A 22,631-nucleotide genomic window follows, 5' to 3' on the forward strand; every position below is an offset into this window, starting at 1 on the left:
TGAGTTTGACTTTCAAACCTGCGTTTTTTTTTTTAAGACAGTCAAACCTGTCTCACTTGGCAGGGAGAAATGATGCAAGGATATGGCCATTGTAAAGCTGACAGGTTGTCAAAACTTCTCTAAACATGCAAAAAAATTAAAATTTAAAATTAAAAAATTTAACACATAAAACTGTCTGTAGCAATTGAAAACATGCACAAAAACTTAAAAAAAAAGACCCAAGAAAGTGAATGATTCCTGCAAGAACTAAAAGAGGGAGAAACGCCTGATGTTCAAATGTGGCACACTTTGTGTGTGAAAATATTTTAGCACAAAATCAACAGAAGAAGAGCAAACTTATTAAATTAAAACTGATAATGATTTCATTAAAATGCCATTAAAATAGTTCTATTTTGCAGAGGAAACTGGACAAAGAGAGGGACTGGCATGGCAGCAGTGACCTCTCATCATGGTGAGTGTCTTCTTTGTGTAGAATTTCTTTTCTTCAAGGGGTTATTATTGTCAAAAAATGAAAAGAAACGTGTCAACAGATAAATGTAGCTTATCCAAAAATAAATGATGGTGATCCACAAATAAATGTGGCTGGTCCAGAAATAAATGTATCTGATCTACAAATAAATTCAGGTGATCTACAGATAAGTGTGGCTGATCCACAAATAAAGTTTCATTCATAATCCAGTGTTACGGTTGCTCTCAAGCCCCCTCAAACATAACGAAGCTAAAACCAATGCTTCCCAAAAATAACCAATAACTCTATTTAATTACACCTAAGGAATACTAAAATAGCTGCAAAACAAAAGATAAAATCAAGACCCGGCCGTGGTTGAGAGGTGAGGAGAAAAAGCTCCCATCTCCTGAGAAGCCGACGCCAGGCTTCTTAAAAGGGCACTGCCACAGGTGCTCTCAATTAACTGTAATAAGACACACGCATGTGTCCAAACGGCCAGCGCCCCCACCTGAGGCGGAGGGACGTAAAATCCAGTCTCATCACTACAGCCCTCTTTGTCGATTAAACAGAGTGCAGAGAGGCACATGTTCTCTTAGAAGTGAGGGCTACCAGCTGCCACCTTCTCTTCCCTCCACAGTTGTTGAGTAGCAGGAGCTCATTTCATGAGTGCGTTTAGGCTGCAGACGCTCAGTTGAACTGAGACGGTTGCTAGGTTTTGATGAGACACAGAAAATCCTGCTGACTGAACTCTCCCTGCTGCTGCCAATTACATGCTGCCATGTGGAGCTGCCAGCACAGCCTGCACTGCACAGTCAGGGTTTGATAGCAGACTGTGGAGTGCATCCACAAACTGGAACAGTGTCTTAGCAGGATGAGCCACCCAGCAGGCCCATAACACCCATACAATAAAAGACATAGCAATGTTCTTCTTGGCATAGAAATTAATTCATGATTATTTTAAATTCTTTAGATATTCAAAATACAATATTAAATGGCATGTGTTATAGCAAATCATCCATGAAAATATATTGAACTGAATATGACTATGTTCATATGAGAAAAGTTTCATGCAGAATTTTGCTCCTAGAGGCATTACCCGTAAACCACCTGTTTTATGTCCTGTGATAAATATGATTTCATTATTAATATTCTCCTCTGCAATCTTACAGAGAGCACCGAATCTCAGAGCTGAATGTCTGTTACAGTCCTGATGAGGAGTAAATTGTTCTCTTTCTCTCTGACAGGGGAAGAGCACCGTCTCTCAGAGCTGAGGATTGTGCTGCTGGGGGGGAGTGACAGTGGGAAGAGTTCAGCAGGAAACACCATCCTGGGCAGAGAGGAGTTTGAGTCTGGAATAAGAACTGCACAGTGTGTGAAGAGACAGGGGGAAGTAGCTGGGAGACAGGTCACTGTGGTCGACACACCAGGCTGGTGGAGTAATTATTCTGTGAGGTACACTGCAGAGCTGGATAAACAGGAGATTGTGCGCAGTGTGTCTCTGTGTCCCCCGGGACCCTGCGCTCTCTTCTTGGTCATTAATGTGAGCACAGTGTTCAGAGAGGAACACAGGAGATCAGCGGTGGAACACCTGGAGCTTCTCAGTGAGAGAGTCTGGAGACACACTATAGTGCTGTTCACCTGGGGAGACTGGCTGGGAGACAGAAGCATTGAGCAGCACATTGAGACTGAAGGGAGGGCCCTCCAAGAGCTCATAGAGAAATGTGGGAACAGGTATCATGTTCTCAACAATGAGAACAGGGCTGATGGGGCTCAGGTCACAGAGCTGCTGGAGAAGATAGAGGAGATGGTGGCAGGGCATGGAGGCTCTCACTATGAAGTAGATAGAATGCTCTTACAGGAGGTGGAAGAGAAGAGGAGGGTAGTGGAACAGCGAGTGAAACAGAGGATGACGATGGTTCAGACGCAGAGACAAACTCTCAGAGCACTTTTTGAGGGTAAGTATTTTTCATTTATTGAAATTATTTTTTAGAGGATTTTCAGTAGAATATTTACATTAATCATGACTGTGTTGAATCATATTCCATTGGGGTATTTTACCAATGAAAAGTGCTACTCCAGAGAAAGGTGTATATGTGTCCTTTTTTTCTCCTGACTATCCCCTGTGCTACACATTCAGGTATGAGTTGGTGCTTCAAGAGGCCAATTTGTACATTTAAAAATGTGGAATGCTTGATTTTATTTTTGTTTGAATGAGGGCCAAACGGAGAGGTTGTAGTCATAGTTTAGAAATCATTTTCAGCACATTATTTCATTTTTTTCCCCAGTTTGGAATGCCCAGTTTTATTCATAATACAGTGTTATTACTGCAACCACCCTGATTAAACAGTTCTCCCTCCACAGTTGTTGAGTAGCAGGAGCTGATTTCATGAGTGCGTTTAGGTCGCAGACGCTCAGTGGAACTGAGAAGGTTGCTAGTGCTTGATGAGACACAGAAAATCCTGCTGACTGAACTCTCCCTGCTGCTGCCAATTACATGCTGCCCTGTGGAGCTGCCAGCACAGCCTGCGCTGCACAGTCAGGGTTTGATAGCAGACTGTGGGGTGCATCCACACTATGGAACAGTGTTTTACCAGGATGAGCCACCCAGCAGGTCCATAACACCCATACAATAAAAGACATAGCAATGTTCTTCTTGGCATAGAAATTAATTCATGATTATTTTAAATTCTTTAGATATTCAAAATACAATATTAAATGGCATGTGTTATAGCAAATCATCCATGAAAATATATTGAACTGAATATGACTATGTTATTATGAGAGAAAAGTTTCATACAGAATTTTGCTCCTAGAGGCATTACCCGTAGACCACCTGTTTTATGTCCTGTGATAAATATGATTTCATTATTAATATTCTCCTCTGCAAACTTACAGAGAGCAGCTCAACTCAGAGATGAATGTCTATTACACTCCTGATGAGGAGTAAATTGTTCTCTTTCTCTCTGACAGGGGAGGAGCACCGTCTCTCAGAGCTGAGGATTGTGCTGCTGGGGGGGAGATGGAGTGGGAAGAGTTCAGCAGGAAACACCATCCTGGGCAGAGAGGAGTTTGAGTCTGGAGTAAGAACTGCACAGTGTGTGAAGAGACAGGGTGAAGTAGCTGGGAGACAGGTCACTGTGGTCGACACACCAGGCTGGTGGAGTAATTATTCTGTGAATGACACTGCAGAGCTGGATAAACAAGAGATTGTGCGCAGTGTGTCTCTGTGTCCCCCGGGACCCTGCGCTCTCTTCCTGGTCATTAATGTGAGCACAGTGTTCAGAGAGGAACACAGGAGATCAGCGGTGGAACACCTGGAGCTTCTCAGTGAGAGAGTCTGGAGACACACTATAGTGCTGTTCACCAGGGGAGACTGGTTGGGAGACACAACCATTGAGCAGCACATTGAGACTAAAGGGAGGGCCCTCCAAGAGCTCATAGAGAAATGTGGGAACAGGTATCATGTTCTCAACAATAAGAACAGGGCTGATGGGACTCAGGTCACAGAGCTGCTGGAGAAGATAGAGGAGATGATGGCAGGGCATGGAGGCTCTCACTATGAAGTAGATAGAATGCTCTTACAGGAGGTGGAAGAGAAGAGGAGGGCAGTGGAACAGCGAGTGAAACAGAGGATGACGAAGGTTCAGATGCAGAGAAAGACTCTCAGAGCACTTTTTGAGGGTAAGTATTTTTCATTTATTGAAATTATTTTTTAGACGATTTTCAGTAGAATATTTACATTAATCATGACTGTGTTGAATCATATTCCATTGGGGTATTTTACCAATGAAAAGTGCTACTCCAGAGAAATACAATCTTATTACTGCAGCCACCCTGATTAAACAGTTCTCCCTCCACAGTTGTTGAGTAGCAGGAGCTGATTTCATGAGTGCGTTTAGGTCGCAGACGCTCAGTGGAACTGAGCAGGTTTCTAGTGCTTGATGAGACACAGAAAATCCTGCTGACTGAACTCTCCATGTTGCTGCCAATTACATGCTGCCCTGTGGAGCTGCCAGCACAGCCTGCACTGCACAGTCAGGGTTTGATAGCAGACTGTGGGGTGCATCCACACTATGGAACAGTGTTGGGGAAATGACAGCATAGCCTTACACGGGGCACCACTTATGTTGGGATTATATTTATATATTCTCACATTGGGCACCACTTATGTAGGCAAAGCGGTATTCCCGCACAATTAAAAATCAGCCTCATAAAATTAGTTATCTAGATTATTCGACCATCAATTTGGATCTTCAATTAATAATCAAAATTACAAAAATTAAGGCACAAATAATTAAAGAAAAAATGTACGATAACCTGAAGGTTGTAGTTCTGGATAGGTTATTTTGACTCAGATTCCCACGTTCTAGCAACATCAAAACAGACACAGGTTTAATACAATTATTTATTAAACAATCGTACGAACAGAACATACACAACTAATCTAAATGAGGAAACTGCTAAATACGGAAAGGTAGGGGTGCGCGTGCGTGTGTGCGCATGTGTCACTTTGTCTGTAGACGAAAGGGGGAAGGGTAAATGGCGGGTGGGGCTTATGTGTGGGGTACAGTGTAACCGGCGTAGCTGAATAAGAGCTCAGCTGCAAAGGAGTATTGCTCCCGGTAGTGCCGGAGAGTGAAGCGTAACTTCAGCTCTTCAGCGATACATGCAACCAAGCAAGCTATTCTTCCACCACCGACTGTACTATAAGTGTGGTGTTGTTAAGGTTGGGGAGAAAGAGAGGGAGAGAGAAAGACCCGCCCATTCACGCAGGCAGCGGCCTCCAGTGGTCGCTGTGGGGGCCTGGAGAGAACAGTTTTTGCGTTGTGAAATTGTGGAGGTTTCCAGATGTGAGGCACACAGTCCAAGTCCTTGATTTGTAGCAGCGGCGATGTTCTCCCCCCCAGTCAGTCGTCAACAAGGTTCTACTTCCAGTACGATGTGCCACCAGGCAGCCCTATATAACATTTTCCATTACATTCCGAGTAATAATCCTCTTGACAAAAATTACTGTACTGATATTTGAAATTTTGAACAATTTTTCATCACAGTTTTAAAAGTTGTGTATTTTGGCCTTTTAGTATGTATTGAACTGAATGAGGCATTATATTGGTATCAAGAAAAATCTCATGCACAACTGTGCACCTAGAAATTTACTGCCCGACCCAACTCTCTTTGGTCTTCAGTATTAAATTTCATTTAATTTTTAATACTCTTCACTCCAAACTTACAGACAGCAGCACATCTCAGAGCTGAATGTCTGTTACACTCCTGATGAGAAGTAAATTGTTCTCTTTCTCTCTGACAGGGGAGGAGCACCGTCTCTCAGAGCTGAGGATTGTGCTGCTGGGGGGGAGATGGAGTGGGAAGAGTTCAGCAGGAAACACCATTCTGGGCAGAGAGGAGTTTGAGTCTGGAATAAGAACTGCACAGTGTGTGAAGAGACAAGGTGAAGTAGCTGGGAGACAGGTCACTGTGGTCGACACACCAGGCTGGTGGAGTAATTATTCTGTGATGGGCACTGCAGAGCTGGATAAACAGGAGATTGTGCGCAGCGTGTCTCTGTGTCCCCCGGGACCCTGCGCTCTCTTCCTGGTCATTGATGTGAGCTCAGTGTTCAGAGAGGAACACAGGAGATCAGCGGTGGAACACCTGGAGCTTCTCAGTGAGAGAGTCTGGAGACACACTATAGTGCTGTTCACCTGGGGAGACTGGCTGGGAGACACAACCATTGAGCAGCGCATTGAGTCTGAAGGGAGGGCCCTCCAAGAGCTCATAGAGAAATGTGGGAACAGGTATCATGTTCTCAACAATGAGAACAGGGCTGATGGGACTCAGGTCACAGAGCTGCTGGAGAAGATAGAGGAGATGATGGCAGGGCATGGAGGCTCTCACTATGAAGTAGATAGAATGCTCTTACAGGAGGTGGAAGAGAAGAGGAGGGCAGTGGAAGAACGAGTGAAACAGAGGATGACAAAGGTTCAGAAACAGAGAATGACCCTTAGAGCACTTTTTGAGGGTACGTTTTTTTCATTTATTGAAATTATTTCTTAGAGGAATTTCATTAGAATATTTACATTAATCATTACTGTCCTGAATCATATTCCATTGAAGTATTTTACCAATGAAAAATGTTACTCCAGAGAAAGGTGTATATCTGTCTTTATTTTCTCCTGACTTTCCCCTGTGCTGCATACTGAGGTGTGAGTGGGTGCTTAAAGAAGCCAATTTGTACAGTTAATAATGTGGAATGCTTTAATTTATTTTAGTTTTAATGAGGACCAAACAGAAAAGTTGTAGTCATAGTTAAAATACCATTTTCAGTGCATTGTTTAATTTTTTTCACAGTTTGCAATGCCCAGTTTTATTCATAATCCAGTCTTAATTCTGCAGCCACCCTGATTAAACAGAGTGCATAGAAGCATACATTCTCTCTGGAGTGTGAGCAGCCAGCTGCCATCCTCTTTCCCCTCCTTAGCTGTTGAGTAGCAGGAGCTCATAACACGAGTTTGTTTAAGCTGCAGACACTCAGTTGAACTGAGACGGTTGCTAGGTTGTGATGAGACAAAGAAAATCCTGCTGACTGAACTCTCCCTGCTGCTGCCAATTACATGCTGGTCTGTGGAGCTGCCAGCACAGCCTGCACTGCACAATCAGGGTTTGATAGCAGACTGTGGGGTGCACCCACACACTGGAACAGTGTCTTAGCAGGATGAGCCACCCAGCAGCTCCATAACAGCCTTGTAATTAAAATCATATCAATGCTCTTCTTGGCATAGACATGGTGTTATTATTTGAAAATCGTTACATATTCCCATCACATTATTAAAAGCAATATGTTGTGACATTTCAGGCTCTATAATGCATTGACCAGATTAAGACATTACATTGATATATTCAAACGTCTCATGCACAACTTTGTTCAGGAAAGTTTAAACCACATCCCTCCTGCCATATGTCCTCAGTATTAAATATCATTTCACTATTTATACTCTCCACTCCAAATTTACAGAGAGCAGCTCATCTCAGAGCTGAATGTCTGTTACACTCCTGATGAGGAGTAAATTGTTCTCTTTCTCTCTGACAGGGGAGGAGCACCGTGTCTCAGAGCTGAGGATTGTGCTGCTGGGGGGGAGACTGAGTGGGAAGAGTTCAGCAGGAAACACCATCCTGGGCAGAGAGGAGTTTGAGTCTGGCATAAGAACTGCACAGTGTGTGCAGAGACAGGGTGAAGTAGCTGGGAGACAGGTCACTGTGGTCGACACACCAGGCTGGTGGACGAATTATTCTGTGAATGACACCACAGAGCTGGATAAACAGGAGATTGTGCGCAGTGTCTCTCTGTGTCCCCCGGGACCCTGCGCTCTCTTCCTGGTCATTAATGTGAGCTCAGCATTCAGAGAGGAACACAGGAGATCAGCGGTGGAACACCTGGAGCTTCTCAGTGAGAGAGTCTGGAGACACACTATAGTGCTGTTCACCTGGGGAGACTGGCTAGGAGACACAACCATTGAGCAGCACATTGAGACTGAAGGGAGGGCCTTCCAAGGGCTCGTAGAGAAAAGTGGGAACAGGTATCATGTTCTCAACAATGAGAACAGGGCTGATGGGGCTCAGGTCACAGAGCTGCTGCAGAAGATAGAGGAGATGATGGCAGGGCATGGAGGCTCTCTCTATGAAATAGATAGAATGCTCTTACAGGAGGTGGAAGAGAAGAGGAGGGCAGTGGAAGAACGAGTGAAACAGAGGATGACAAAGGTTCAGAAACAGAGAATGACCCTTAGAACACTTTTTGAGGGTAGGTTTTTTTCATTTATTGAAATGATTTCTTAGAGGAATTTCATTAGAATATTTACATTAATCATTACTGTCCTGTATCATATTCCATTGAAGTGTTTTACCAATGAAAAGTGTTACTCCAGAGAAAGGTGTATATCTCACTTTATTTTCTCCTGAATTTCCCCTGAGCTGCATACTGAGGTGTGAGTGGGTCTTAAAGAGGCCAATTTGTATGTTTATAAATGTAGATTCCTTGATTTTATCTTGGTATGAATGAGGGGCCAAACAGAGAGGCAGTAGTAATAGTTTTAAAAATGATTTTCATTGCATTTAGTTCATTGTTTTCCCAGTTTGCAAAGCCCCGTTTTATTCACAATCCATTCTCATTACTGCAGCCTCCTGAATTAAACAGGGTTCTGAGAAGCACACATACCTTTTGATGTGTGAGCTGTCAGCTGCCAACTTCTCTCCCCTCCACAGTTGTTGAGTAGCAGGAGTTCATTTCATGTGCGTATTAAGGCTGCAGACACTCAGTTGCTAGTGCTTGATGAGACACAGAAAATCCTGCTAACTGAACTCTCCCTGCTGCTGCCAATTACATGCTGCCCTGTGGAGCTGCCAGCCCAGCCTGCGCTGCACAGTCAGGGTTTGGTAGCAGACTGTGGGGTGCATCGACACTCTAGAACAGTGTTTTAGTAGGATGTGCCACCCAGCAGCCCTATATAACATTTGCCATTCAATTCCGAGTAATACTGTTCATGACTAAAGTTACTGTACTGATATTTGACATGTTTTACATCTTTTCATCAGGTTTTAAAAGAAGTGTATTTTGACCTTTTAGGCTGTTAATATGTATTGAACTAAATGAAACATTATTTGGCATCAAGAAATACTGTCCACATACACATTTACTGCTTCGGCCAACTCTCATTGCTCTTCATTATTACATTTCATTTAATTTTTAATGCTCTAAACTACAAACTTACAGAGAGCAGCTCATCTCAGAGCTGAATGTCTGTTCCACTCCTGATGAGGAGTAAATTGTTCTCTTTCTCTCTGACAGAGGAGGAGCACCGTCTCTCAGAGCTGAGGATTGTGCTGCTGGGGGAGAGACGGAGTGGGAAGAGTTCAGCAGGAAACACCATCCTGGGCAGAGAGGAGTTTGAGTCTGGAATAAGAACTGCACAGTGTGTGAAGAGACAGGGTGAAGTAGCTGGGAGACAGGTCACTGTGGTCGACACACCAGGCTGGTGGGTGACATATTCTGTGAAGAACACTGCAGAGCAGGATAAACAGGAGATTGTGCGCAGTGTGTCTCTGTGTCCCCCGGAACCCTGCGCTCTCTTCCTGGTCATTGATGTGAGCTCAGCATTCAGAGAGGAACACAGGAGATCAGCGGTGGAACACCTGGAGCTTCTCAGTGAGAGGGTCTGGAGACACACTATAGTGCTGTTCACCAGGGGAGACTGGTTGGGAGACACAACCATTGAGCAGCACATTGAGACTGAAGGGAGGGCCCTCCAAGAGCTCATAGAGAAATGTGGGAACAGGCATCATGTTCTCAACAATGAGAACAGGGCTGATGGGACTCAGGTCACAGAGCTGCTGCAGAAGATAGAGGAGATGATGGCAGGGCATGGAGGCTCTCTCTATGAAGTAGATAGAATGCTTTTACAGGAGGTGGAAGAGAAGAGGAGGGCAGTGGAAGAACGAGTGAAACAGAGGCTGACAAAGGTTCAGAATCAGAGAAGAACTCTCAGAGCATTTCTTGAGGGTAAGTATTTTTCATATATAGACTTTACATGTAGAGGAATTATAGTCGAATATTTAAATTAATCATAACTACGTTGAATTATTTTCTATTGAGGAGCTTTACCAATGAAGAGTTACTCCAGTGAAAGGTGTATATCTGTGTTCACTTTTTTCCTGACTTTCGCCTGTGCTGCATACTGAGGTGTGAGTGAGTGCTTAAAGAGGCCATTTTCTGCACATGATGATGTGGAATACTTGATTTTAGTTTTGTATGAATGTGTGCCAAATCGAAGGCAATCTGTCCCACGCCAATGTGACACCCCAGGGAGTTTTAGTTCAACAATGAACTAAAACAGCAAGCTAAAATAACAAAGACAAAAGAAAGTAAAACAGAGCGACAGCTATTTCAGTTTGCCGCTCTGCAGCCGACCCGCCTTCCCGGCCAGGTCCAGCTCCTCTAGCATCCCAGCTGAGGATTGCTTTCTTTCCAGTGCTCACAATAACACGAAACAAAAATCATAACTGCTCTCTCTGTGTTAGCTCCTGGTCTTGGTCCCAAACTGTGGAGAGCAGCACACCTTTAAGCACCTGGGCTGATTAGCTAACGCAGCCCAGGTGCGTGTGCTCTCTCCACCAGCCGGCGCAGCCGAGACCAATCCGCCTCTCAGGCGGACCGACTGCGACACAGTCATAATTCCTTATATAATAATTTTCACTGCATTTTTTCATTTTTCTCCCTGTTGGCAATTCCCAGTGTAATTCATAATCCAGTGTCATCACTGCAGCCACCCTGATTAGACAGGGTGCAGAGAAGCACACGTTCCCTTTGAAGTGTGGCTGTCAGCTGCCAATTTCTCTCCCCTCCTCAGATGTTGAGTAGCAGGAGCTGATTTCATGAGCGCGTTTAGGCTGCAGACGTTCAGTGGAACTGAGGTGGTTCATTGTGTTGGATGAGACAGAAAATCCTGCAGACTGAACTCTCCCTGCTGCTGCCAATTACATGCTGCCTTGTGGAGCTGCCAGCCACAGCCTGCACTGCATAGTCAGAGTTTGATAGCAGACTGTGTGGTGCATCCACACTATGGAACAGTTTCTTAGCAGGATGAGTCACCCAGCAGCCCCATAACACTAATGCACTTAAAAATATTACAATGTTCTTCTTGCTATAGGTTTTGTGTGATTATTTTTCATTCTTCAGATATTCCCATCACATTATTGAAAGGATTATGTTGTGAAATTTCAGGCTGTAAAATGCTTTGATTAAATTAAGACATTCTGTTGATATGTGCAAAAGTTCCATGCACAACTTTGTTCATGAAGGTTTAACCCAAATCCCACCTCTCATATGCCGATAGTGTCATGGTCCTGTTTTCCTGTCTGTGTTTCCCCTGTTGGGCCGCCAGATGGCGGCACTTCTGTTTTGTGTCCTGCTCCCCCCCTGTTAATTGTATGATTGTTTCATTGTCTCGTTATCCCATCATTGTTCCCACCTGTGTCTTATCCCTTCCTTCTGGTTTGATTGTTTTTTGAGTTCACCTGTGTCTTGTTACCCCTGTCTATTTAAGTTCTCTGTTCCCTTGACTCGGGTGCTGTTTCCTTGTGTTTGTTCCCAACTTGCGTATGTTTCAGACCCTTTGTACCTGCCTGCGTTTTTTACCTGCTTGTGGTTCGTTCTGATTGTTTGTTCGTAATCCATGTGTTCGTGCCTATGCCCTGGTGTTCTGGTGTTTTTGGATTTTTTCATTTTCTTGTTCCTGTGTTTGTTCCTGAGATCTGTTTTGTTCCCGCCTATGTTTTTGACCGGTTTGTGTTTCTTACTTTGTTTCCGCTTGTGTGTTTCTGTGCGTTTCTGCCGTTTGTTTTTCGTACTAGTGTAGTTCTGTTCTTGTTTTTTTTTGTTCTTAAGAATGTTTTGAGTTTGTTGTTTTGCCCTTTGTGGCCTTGCCTGTTCCCTGTTTGTGTTTGCCTTTTTTGTGTTAGTAAAATCTTTGTTAATTTTCCCTTTTTGAGTTTCGTGTTTTTTTTTTCCCCCACTCTGCGCCTGGGTCCCAGCACCCGTACTGTCACAGAAGGAAACAGCCAGTTTGGGACCCAGCAGAGTTTTTTTTATTTTTTTTTATTTTTCTTTTTTTGTTGTTTGTTTATCATGCCACCGGGGTGGTGGAGTGACCCGGAGGACTCGCCACCCAGCGACTGGGAGTCCCTCGCCCTTGAGCTTCCCAACGCCCGGGGCGGGCGGTCACGGAGGCGCCGTGGTCGGGCTGCCTCCCGGTCAGCCAGACCTCTAGCTGCCCAGCCAGCGGTTCCCGGCTCTGCGTCATTTGAAGGGTCTCGACTGGCGATCTTTCCAGGGTCCGGCCCGCGGGGGTCCCGCCGGTCCCGTCCGGCTGCCCAGCCGGGTTCCCTACAGCTGTGGTCTGTGTTCCTGTCCCCTGCCCAGCCCAGATGGCAGGGCCCTCGGCCTGCTCCACCCCAAGTCCAGGAAGGGCCTTCACGGCCTGTTCTGCCCCAAGTCCCGGAGCGGCCTTCACGGCCTGCTCTGCCTCAAGTCCCAGAGCGGCCTTCACGGCCTGCTCTGCCTCAAGTCCCGGAGCGGCCTTCACGGCCTGCTCTGCCTCAAGTCCCGGAGCGGCCTTCACGGCCTGCTCTGCCTCAAGTCCCGGAGGGGCCTTCACGGCCTGCTCTGCCCCAAGTCCCGGAGGGGCCCCCAGATCCGCCTCGAGCCCTGGAGAGGCCCCCAGATCCGCCTCGAGCCCCGGAGAGGCCCCCAGAGCCGCCTCGAGCCCCGGAGAGGCCCCCAGAGCTGCCTCGAGCCCCGGAGAGGCCCCCAGAGCTGCCTCGAGCCCCGGAGAGGCCCCCAGAGCCGCCTCGAGCCCCGGAGAGGCCCCCAGAGCTGCCTCGAGCCCCGGAGAGGCTCCCAGAGCCACCTCGAGCCCCGGAGGCCCCGCCTGCTCTGGCCCTTCCGCGGAGGCTGCCTGCTACACCCAAGTTTCGGGCTTTACTTGCGCCTCGAGCCCCGGGGGGGCCTCCGGAGCCGCCTCAAGCCCCAGGGGGGCCTCCGCAGCCGCCTCGAGTCCCGGGGGGGCCTCCGGAGCCGTCCAGAGCTCCGGAGAGGCCTCCAGAGCCGTCCAGAGCCCCGGAGAGGACAACGGTTCCATCTGTTGTCCCGCAGGGGCCGCCGCAGACTGCTCTGGCCGCCCCGCAGGCTAAGCCACCTGCCTTGCCCCCTAGCGTTCGTGCTCCCCCTGGCGTTCGTGCTCCCCCTGGCGTTCGTGCTCCCCCTAGCGTTCGTGCTCCCCCTAGTGTTCTCGCGCCCCCCAGTGTCCGTTCTTCCCCTAGTGTTCTTGCTCTCCCTAGTGTCCACACCTTGCCCCCTGGCGTTCGTGCTCCCCCTGGCGTTCGTGCTCCCCCTAGTGTTCTCGCGCCCCCCAGTGTCCGTTCTTTCCCTAGTGTTCTCGCTCCCCCTAGTGTCTGTTCTTTCCCTAGTGTTCTCGCTCCCCCTAGTGTCCACACCTTGCCCCCTGGCGTTCGTGCTTCCCCTGGCGTTCGTGCTCCCCCTGGCGTTTGTGCTTCCCCTAGTGTTCTCACGCCCCCCAGTGTCTGTTCTTTCCCTAGTGTTCTCGCTCCCCCTAGTGTCCACACCTTGCCCCCTGGCGTTCGTGCTTCCCCTAGTGTTCTCGCTCCCCCTAGTGTTCGCCCTCCCCCCAGTGTCCGTCCTCCCCCCAGAGTCCGCACTCCACCTAATGTTCCCATGCCACCCAGTGTTCCCAACCATATGTCTGTGTGTTCCCCGGCCCCCGTGTCTATTTGTCTCCCCGCCTGTTTGTCTGCCTGTCTGCCCACCTGTTTGTCAGTCAGTATGTTGGCCTGTCTGTCTGCTCCCCAGGCCGTCAGCTCGACGGCCAATGTGTTCTCCCGCCTGTCTGCCTGTCTGTCTGCGTGTCAATCCGCATGTTTCTTGTCTTGTCTGCCTATTTGTCAGTCCTTGTGCCAGTTTTTGGGTTCCCCCCTCTCCTTCCCTGTCTGTCTGTCCCTTAGTGTGTCTGTTGGTCTTGCCGTGTGTCTCCCCGCCTGCTTGTCCCTTTGTCTGTCCGTGTAGATCTCCTGGTGTTGTTCCTGTGTCCATTCCTGTCCACTCCACCCCCGAGTTCCTGTCCTGTCCACTCCAGCCCCGAGTTCCTGTCCTGTCCACTCCACCCCCGAGTTCCTGTCCTGTCCACTCCAGCCCCGAGTTCCTGTCCTGTCCACTCCAGCCCCGAGTTCCTGTCATGTCCACTCCAGCCCCGAGTTCCTGTCCTGTCCACTCCAGCCCCGAGTTCCTGTCCTGTCCACTCCAGCCCCGAGTTCCTGTCCTGTCCACTCCAGCCCCGAGTTCCTGTCCTGTCCACTCCAGCCCCGAGTCTTGTTCTTGTCTTGTTCCTGTCCTGTTCCTGCCCCAGTTCTGTGTCCAGTCCCTGTTCCTGTCTGAGTCCTGTCTCTAGCCCCCACCCCCTGTTGACTCCCTCCCCGGGTCGGCCTCCTGAGACGTCAGGGGCCGTCCCTTGGGGGGGGGGGGGGGTACTGTCATGGTCCTGTTTTCCTGTCTGTGTTTCCCCTGTTGGGCCGCCAGATGGCGGCACTTCTGTTTTGTGTCCTGCTCCCCCCCTGTTAATTGTATGATTGTTTCATTGTCTCGTTATCCCATCATTGTTCCCACCTGTGTCTTATCCCTTCCTTCTGGTTTGATTGTTTTTTGAGTTCACCTGTGTCTTGTTACCCCTGTCTATTTAAGTTCTCTGTTCCCTTGACTCGGGTGCTGTTTCCTTGTGTTTGTTCCCAACTTGCGTATGTTTCAGACCCTTTGTACCTGCCTGCGTTTTTTACCTGCTTGTGGTTCGTTCTGATTGTTTGTTCGTAATCCATGTGTTCGTGCCTATGCCCTGGTGTTCTGGTGTTTTTGGATTTTTTCATTTTCTTGTTCCTGTGTTTGTTCCTGAGATCTGTTTTGTTCCCGCCTATGTTTTTGACCGGTTTGTGTTTCTTACTTTGTTTCCGCTTGTGTGTTTCTGTGCGTTTCTGCCGTTTGTTTTCCGTACTAGTGTAGTTCTGTTCTTGTTTTTTTTTGTTCTTAAGAATGTTTTGAGTTTGTTGTTTTGCCCTTTGTGGCCTTGCCTGTTCCCTGTTTGTGTTTGCCTTTTTTGTGTTAGTAAAATCTTTGTTAATTTTCCCTTTTTGAGTTTCGTGTTTTTTTTTTTCCCCCACTCTGCGCCTGGGTCCCAGCACCCGTACTGTCACAGATAGTGATGAACATCATTTCATTATTAATACTCTCCACTCCAAACTTACAGAGAGCAGCTCATCTCAGAGCTGAATGTCTGTTACACTCCTGATGAGGAGTAAATTGTTCTCTTTCTCTCTGACAGGAGAGGAGCACCGTCTCTCAGAGCTGAGGATTGTGCTGCTGGGGGGGAGTGACAGTGGGAAGAGTTCAGCAGGAAACACCATCCTGGGAAGAGAGGAGTTTGCGTCTGGAATAAGAACTGCACAGTGTGTGAAGAGACATGGTGAAGTTTCTGGGAGACAGGTCACTGTGGTCGACACACCAGGCTGGTGGACGAATTATTCTGTGAAGGACACCACAGAGCTGGATAAACAAGAGATTGTGCGCAGTGTGTCTCTGTGTCCCCCGGGACCCTGCGCTCTCTTCCTGGTCATTGATGTGAGCTCAGTGTTCAGAGAGGAACACAGGAGATCAGTGGTGGAACACCTGGAGCTTCTCAGTGAGAGAGTCTGGGGACACACTATAGTGCTGTTCACCAGGGGAGACTGGTTGGGAGACACAACCATTGAGCAGCACATTGAAACTAAAGGGAGGGCCCTCCAAGAGCTCATAGATAAATGTGGGAACAGGTATCATGTTCTCAACAATAAGAACAGGGCTGATGGGACTCAGGTCACAGAGCTGCTGGAGAAGATAGAGGAGATGATGGCAGGGCATGGAGGCTCTCTCTATGAAATAGATAGAATGCTCTTACAGGAGGTGGAAAAGAAGAGGAGGGCAGTGGAAGAACGAGTGAAACAGAGGCTGACAAAGGTTCAGAATCAGAGAAAAACTCTCAGAGCATTTCTTGAGGGTAAGTATTTTTCATATATAGACTTTACATGGAGAGGAACTATAGTCGAATATTTAAATTAATCATAACTACGTTGAATTATTTTCTATTGAGGAGTTTTACCAATGAAAAGAGTCACTCTAGTGAAAGGTGTATATCTGTGTTTACTTTTTTCCTAACTTTCGCCTGTGCTGCATACTGAGGTGTGAGTGAGTGCTTAAAGAGGCCATTTTGTACATATGATGATTTGGAATACCTGATTTTAGTTTTGTATGAATGAGTGCCAAATCGAAGGCAGTCTGTCCCACGCCAATGTGACACCCCGGGGAGAGAGATGCGGCAGTGCCGAGGAACACAGTTTCTGACGCATAGAGAAAGAGAGCGCACACACACAAAAATAAAATAAAATAAAATAAACAGACAGACCGCTTCACCGTTCCCCCTCACAGGTTCCGGGAAAAAACAATGAACTAAAACAGCAAGCTAAAATAACAAAGACAATAGAAAGTAAAACAGAGCGACAGCTATTTCAGTTTGCCGCTCTGCAGCCGACCCGCCTTCCCGGCCAGGTCCAGCTCCTCTAGCATCCCAGCTGAGGATTGCTTTCTTTCCAGTGCTCACAATAACACGAAACAAAAATCATAACTGCTCTCTCTGTGTTAGCTCCCGGTCTTGGTCCCAAACTGTGAAGAGCAGCACACCTTTAAGCACCTGGGCTGATTAGCTAACGCAGACAAGGTGCGTGTGCTCTCTCCACCAGCCGGCGCAGCCGAGACCAATCCGCCCCTCAGGCGGACCGACTGCGACACAGTCATAATTCCTTATATAATAATTTTCACAGCGTTTTTTCATTTTTCTCCCTGTTGGCAATTCCCAGTCTATTTCATAATCCAGTGTCATCACTGCAGCCACCCAGATTAAACAGGGTGCAGAGAAGCACACGTTCCCTTTGAAGTGTGGCTGTCAGCTGCCAACTTCTCTACCTTCCACAGTTGTTGAGTAGCAGGAGCTGATTTCATGAGCGCATTTAGGCTGCGTACGTTCAGTGGAACTGAGGAGGCTCATAGTGTTGGATGAGACAGAAAATCCTGCTGACTGAACTCTCCCTGCTGCTGCCAATTACATGCTGCCCTGTGGAGCTACCAGCCACAGCCTGCGCTGCACAGTCAGAGTTTGATAGCAGACTGTGGGGTGCATCCACACTATGGAACAGTGTCATAGCAGGATGAGTCACCCAGCAGCCCCATAAAACTGATGCACTTCGAAATATAGCAATGTTCTTCTTGCTATAGATTTTGCATGATTATTTTTCATTCTTCAGATATTCCCATCACATTATTGAAAGCATTATGTTGTGAATTTTCAGGCTGTATAATGCTTTGATTAAATTAAGACATTCTGTTGATATGTGCAAAAGTTCCATGCACAACTTTGTTCATGAAGGTTTAACCCAAATCCCACCTCTCATATGCCGATAGTGATGAACATCATTTCATTATTAATACTCTCCACTCCAAACTTACAGACAGCAGCTCATCTCACAGCTGAATGTCTGTTACACTCTTGATGAGGAGTAAATTGTTCTCTTTCTCTCTGACAGGGGAGGAGCACCAACTCTTAGAGCTGAGGATTGTGCTGCTGGGGGGGACACGGAGTGGGAAGAGTTCAGCAGGAAACACCATCCTGGGCAGAGAGGAGTTTGAGTTTGGAGTAAGAACTGCACAGTGTGTGAAGAGACAGGGTGAAGTAGCTGGGAGACAGGTCACTGTGGTCGACACACCAGGCTGGTGGACGAAATATTCTGTGAAGGACACCACAGAGCTGGATAAACAAGAGATTGTGCGCAGTGTGTCTCTGTGTCCCCCGGGACCCTGCGCTCTCTTCCTGGTCATTAATGTGAACACAGTGTTCAGAGAGGAACACAGGAGATCAGTGGTGGAACACCTGGAGCTTCTCAGTGACAGAGTCTGGGGACACACTATAGTGCTGTTCACCAGGGGAGACTGGCTGGGAGACACAACCATTGAGCAGCACATTGAGACTGAAGACAGCGCCCTCCAAGAGCTCATAGCGAAATGTGGGAGCAGGTATCATGTTCTCAATAATGAGATCAGGGCTGATGGGACTCAGGTCACCCAGCTGCTGGAGAAGATAGAGGAGCTGATGGCAGAGCAGGGAGGCTCTCTATATGAAATAGATAGAATGCTCTTACAGGAGGTGGAAGAGAAGAGGAGGGCAGTGGAACAGCGAGTGAAACAGAGGATGACAAAGGTTAAGATGCAGAGAAAGACTCTCAGAGCACTTTTTGAGGGTAAGTTTTTTCATTTATTGAAATTATTTCTTGGAGGAATTTCAGTAGTATATTTACATTATTCATTACTCTCTTGAATCATATTCCATTGAGGTGTTTTACCAATGAAAAGTGTTACTCCAGTGAAAGGTATATATCAGTCTTTATTTTCTCCTGACTTTCCCCTTTGCTGCATAATGAGGTGTGAGTGGGTGCTTAAAGAGGCCAATTTGTACAGTTAATAATGTGGAATGCTTTCTTTTTTTTTTGTTTTAATGAGGGCCAAACAGAATGGTTGTAGTCATAATTTAAAAATCATTTTCAGTGCATTGTTTTCACAGTTTGCAATGCCCAGTTTTATTCATAATCCAGTCTTATTTCTGCAGCCACTCTAATTAATCAGAGTCCAGAGATGCACACATTCTCTCTGGAGTGTGAGCAGCCAGCTGCCATCCTCTTTCACGTCCTCAGTTTTTGAGTAGCAGGAGCTTATATCATGAGTTTGTTTACGCTGCAGACCCTCAGTTGATCTGAGACGGTTGCTAGGTTTTGATGAGGCACAGAAAATCCTGCTGACTGAACTCTCCCTGCTTCTGCCAATTACATGCTGCCCTGAGGAGTTGCCAGCACAGCCTGCGCTGCACAGTCAGGGTTTGATAGCAGACTGTGGGGTGCATCCACACTCTGGAACAGTGTCTTATCAGGATGAGCCACCTAGCAACCTTATATATTTTGCCATTATATTCTAAGTAATAATCCTTTCGACTAAAATTACTTTACTGATATTTAAAATGTTTAACATATTTTGATCACAGTTTTAAAAGATGTGTATTTTGCCCTTTTAGGCTGTTAATATGTATTGCACTGAATGAGACATTATTGGTATCAAAAAAGGTATCATGCTCAACTATGCACATACTAATTTACTACCCGGCCCAACTCTATCTTGTCTTCAGTATTAAGTTCAGCTTCATTATTAATACTCTTCTCTCCTAAGTTAAAGAGAGCAGCTCATCTCAGAGCTGAATGTCTGTTACACTCCTGATGAGGAGTAAATTGTTCTCTTTCTCTCTGACAGGGGAGGAGCACCGTCTCTCAGAGCTGAGGATTGTGCTGCTGGGGGAGAGACTGAGTGGGAAGAGTTCAGCAGGAAACACCATCCTGGGTAGAGAGGAGTTTGAGTCTGGAATAAGAACTGCACAATGTGTGAAGAGACAGGGTGAAGTAGCTGGGAGACAGGTCACTGTGGTCGACACACCAGGCTGGTGGGTGTCATATTCTGTGAAGAACACTGCAGAGCTGGATAAACAGGAGATTGTGCGCAGTGTGTCTCTGTGTTCCCCGGGACCCTGCGCTCTCTTCCTGGTCATTGATGTGAGCTCAGCGTTCGGAGAGGAACACAGGAGATCAGTGGTGGAACACCTGGAGCTTCTCAGTGAGAGAGTCTGGAGACACACTATAGTGCTGTTCACCTGGGGAGACTGGCTGGGAGACACAACCATTGAGCAGCGCATTGAGACTGAAGGGAGGGCCCTCCAAGACCTCATAGAGAAATGTGGGAACAGGTATCATGTTCTCAACAATAAGAACAAGGCTGATGGGACTCAGTTCACAGAGCTGCTAAAGAAGATAGAGGAGATGGTAGCCAGGAACAGGGCTGTTTCATTCTCCATAGAGGAGAGAGACAATGATGGCAAATTCACAGGAAAGATGATGGTTCAACGGAAGAGCTTTGAGGAGGAATGGAGCAGAAGAGAGGAGGAGCTTATAGAGAGGATGTCAAAGATTGTGGTTGACTCAAAGAAAGAGGGATCCCCTCTGCCATTCAAGAGGAGAAGCAGCTTGGATATTCTTCCACCTTCTTGTAAGTTTTATCTGAAGAAAAACACTTTTCAATTTTTCCAATTGTCACGTTACATTGCATCCGGTTGCATATATGGGGTGACAGTCGGAGGGTTGCTGGTTCGATCCCCCTCCCTGGGCTTGTAAAGCACTTAGGATAAAAGCGTTATATAAATGCAGTCCATATATAAAGCACTGAATTGAACTTTCAAAATCTAGACCTTCCATTAAAAGTATTGATGCCAATTTACAATAAATTATATTGGCTGTTAGCTCACACAAACTTTTATTTGTTGAAAATGTGTTTTTCTTCTGATATCATTACTTTTTGAACTGTGTTTGTTATGAGTAAGTGATAATAGTAACACACATAAATATTGGCTATGAAAGAGACATGCATACTCATAAATACAAGCAAACACACATCAATTATTGCTGAAAGAAACACATAGGCATAGATTCAGTCATTTTTCCTTTATTATGAATGACATAAATTCAAGTGTTTGTCATATTTTTAAATGAAAGTGTTTTTAATGGGGTATTGTGTACATGACAGACCTATTAATTGTTCATGTAGTTACAGTAGCTTAAAAAGTAGTTATCAGTAGAAATGGCACAGCAGTCATCTTGGCCATTTAAAAAACCGTAAAAAAATTTGAGGCCGCCTGGGTAGTGTAGTGATATAAACACTCGCCTACCACTGCAGAGACCCGGCAGCGGTACTTCAGGCTTGGTCAGACGCTCCTACGAACGCAATTGGCAGTGTTCGCGGCTGGGAAGCCGGTGAGGGTATGAGTCCTGATCATTGCATTAGCGACTCCAACTGGTTGGTCGGGGCACCTCTTCAGCAGGGAGGGGATCTGGGGGAGATAGCGTGAACCTCCTCGCTGTAACTCCTCGCTGTCAGGTGAAAAGAAGCAGCTGGCAACTCTACATGAGGCATGTGTAGTCTACACTCTCCCCAGACTAACAGAGGATAGCGCATCGACCGGGATCGTGATACATACGGTCTAAACGACTAAAAAATTGGGGAAAAAATGGCAAAAAAAATTAATTAATAAATTCGATACAGCCATCCTGTTGTGAAGAAATCACTATCTTGTGGCAATTTCCGTATGACCAGTAACGTTACCTACCAGGCGGAATCACAACACAGATTTTGGTGATTGATTTTGGTGCTGCCTGTACTAACGTTATACACCCAAAGTTAGACGACCAATTCAGGTTTGATGATTTTTCAGGTTTATCATCAAAATGTGAACAATGTGTGAAATGATAGTGACCGGATTTCAGAAAAATAAATTAGTTTCCTGCGTCGATTATTCAGTTGCAAAAGCAAATTTCTTATGCAATTATTTGTTTGCAAGCTAGCCTGTGTAATGAGTTAGAGATTTCCCCAAGTCCGTGCCTCTCACTTGTCCAAAGGTCCCGTAGGCAAATGCGCTACCAGTGAACTACTAGTGAACTAGCCACAGCCAATGATTTTTTAAATTTTTATTTAAAAGATGTGCATTTCTGTACACATTTATACAGTCTATGGTTCTGTATATGTCCATTTTCCATGCATATCCAATGTTTTTATTGGCTGATGTAGCTAAATGTCCAATGGGGAGAGGTATTCGTTGTAGGCCTGAAGCATTTGTGATTATGTAATTGGCAAGAAAAAGAAGAAGCAGTAGAAGGAAAAAACACGAAATACCCTTAGTTTGGGGCTTTATTGTGTGGATGTGTGAAGTTGTTTGTAAATAGTGTTCACATATGGTCAGAAGGTGACCCCTAAAACCCTTACCTTCAACATATATGAACACCACACTAAAATATTACTTTAAAAACAAACGCTGTAATAACCATCTGGACAAACACATGAACATTAAACAGATTTGTAAGTTGGATCAATTTAACATATGATTTCAAATTAAGTACAAATGAAATATCAGTCCATGCTGCACCAGAGAAGTGAATGTTTCACATAATGAGCCTAAATTATTTTATTATGTGAATCAGAGAGATCTCAAAACTTTTATGATGCCGCATTTTCAGAAAATAAGAAAAATATAACAGAATACAACACGTGAATTTGAGTGTAACAGAGCTTGTTGGTGGTGTTGTGTTACAGTGAGTGGAGGGACTCCAGCCCCCTCTGAAGCAGGCAGCTCTGTATCGGCTTACCAATCTGCTCATGAGGTTTCCAGTAAGAATGTATCATGGTGGCTGGAAAATAATAAACCAGGGAGTTCAGCATCATCTGGATACGGAACACGGAGTTCTGTAGTGAGTGAAGCAGAGAAGCCTGACAGGGTGACTCTGGAAGAAGACAGTGTAGGTGACACGCCACACTAAACACTGCTCTACACTGCCCCCTGTGGTAGATTGTGTAACTACTTCATCTGCTGTTTTTTTCCAAAACATTTGCTTTTCAATGTTTTTG

The 22,631-nt window shown here is 46.1% G+C and overlaps 1 protein-coding gene across 1 annotated transcript; it reads left to right on the forward strand.

The window, feature by feature from the left end:
* Window positions 1–2,177: 2,177 nt before the first annotated feature.
* LOC135247237 (uncharacterized) lies at window positions 2,178–22,604 on the forward strand. The gene is made up of 9 exons (XM_064320549.1): window positions 2,178–2,403; window positions 3,419–4,129; window positions 5,757–6,467; window positions 7,536–8,246; window positions 9,291–10,001; window positions 15,382–16,092; window positions 17,672–18,382; window positions 19,440–20,225; window positions 22,320–22,604. The coding sequence occupies exons 1-9, from the start codon at window positions 2,253–2,255 to the stop codon at window positions 22,541–22,543; spliced, it is 5,427 nt and encodes a 1,808-aa protein (XP_064176619.1). The 5' UTR covers window positions 2,178–2,252; the 3' UTR covers window positions 22,544–22,604.
* The last annotated feature ends 27 nt before the right edge of the window (window positions 22,605–22,631 follow it).

This window comes from Anguilla rostrata, unplaced genomic scaffold, assembly GCF_018555375.3.
Source record: "Anguilla rostrata isolate EN2019 unplaced genomic scaffold, ASM1855537v3 scaf1168, whole genome shotgun sequence".
Taxonomy (NCBI): Eukaryota; Metazoa; Chordata; class Actinopteri; order Anguilliformes; family Anguillidae; genus Anguilla; species Anguilla rostrata.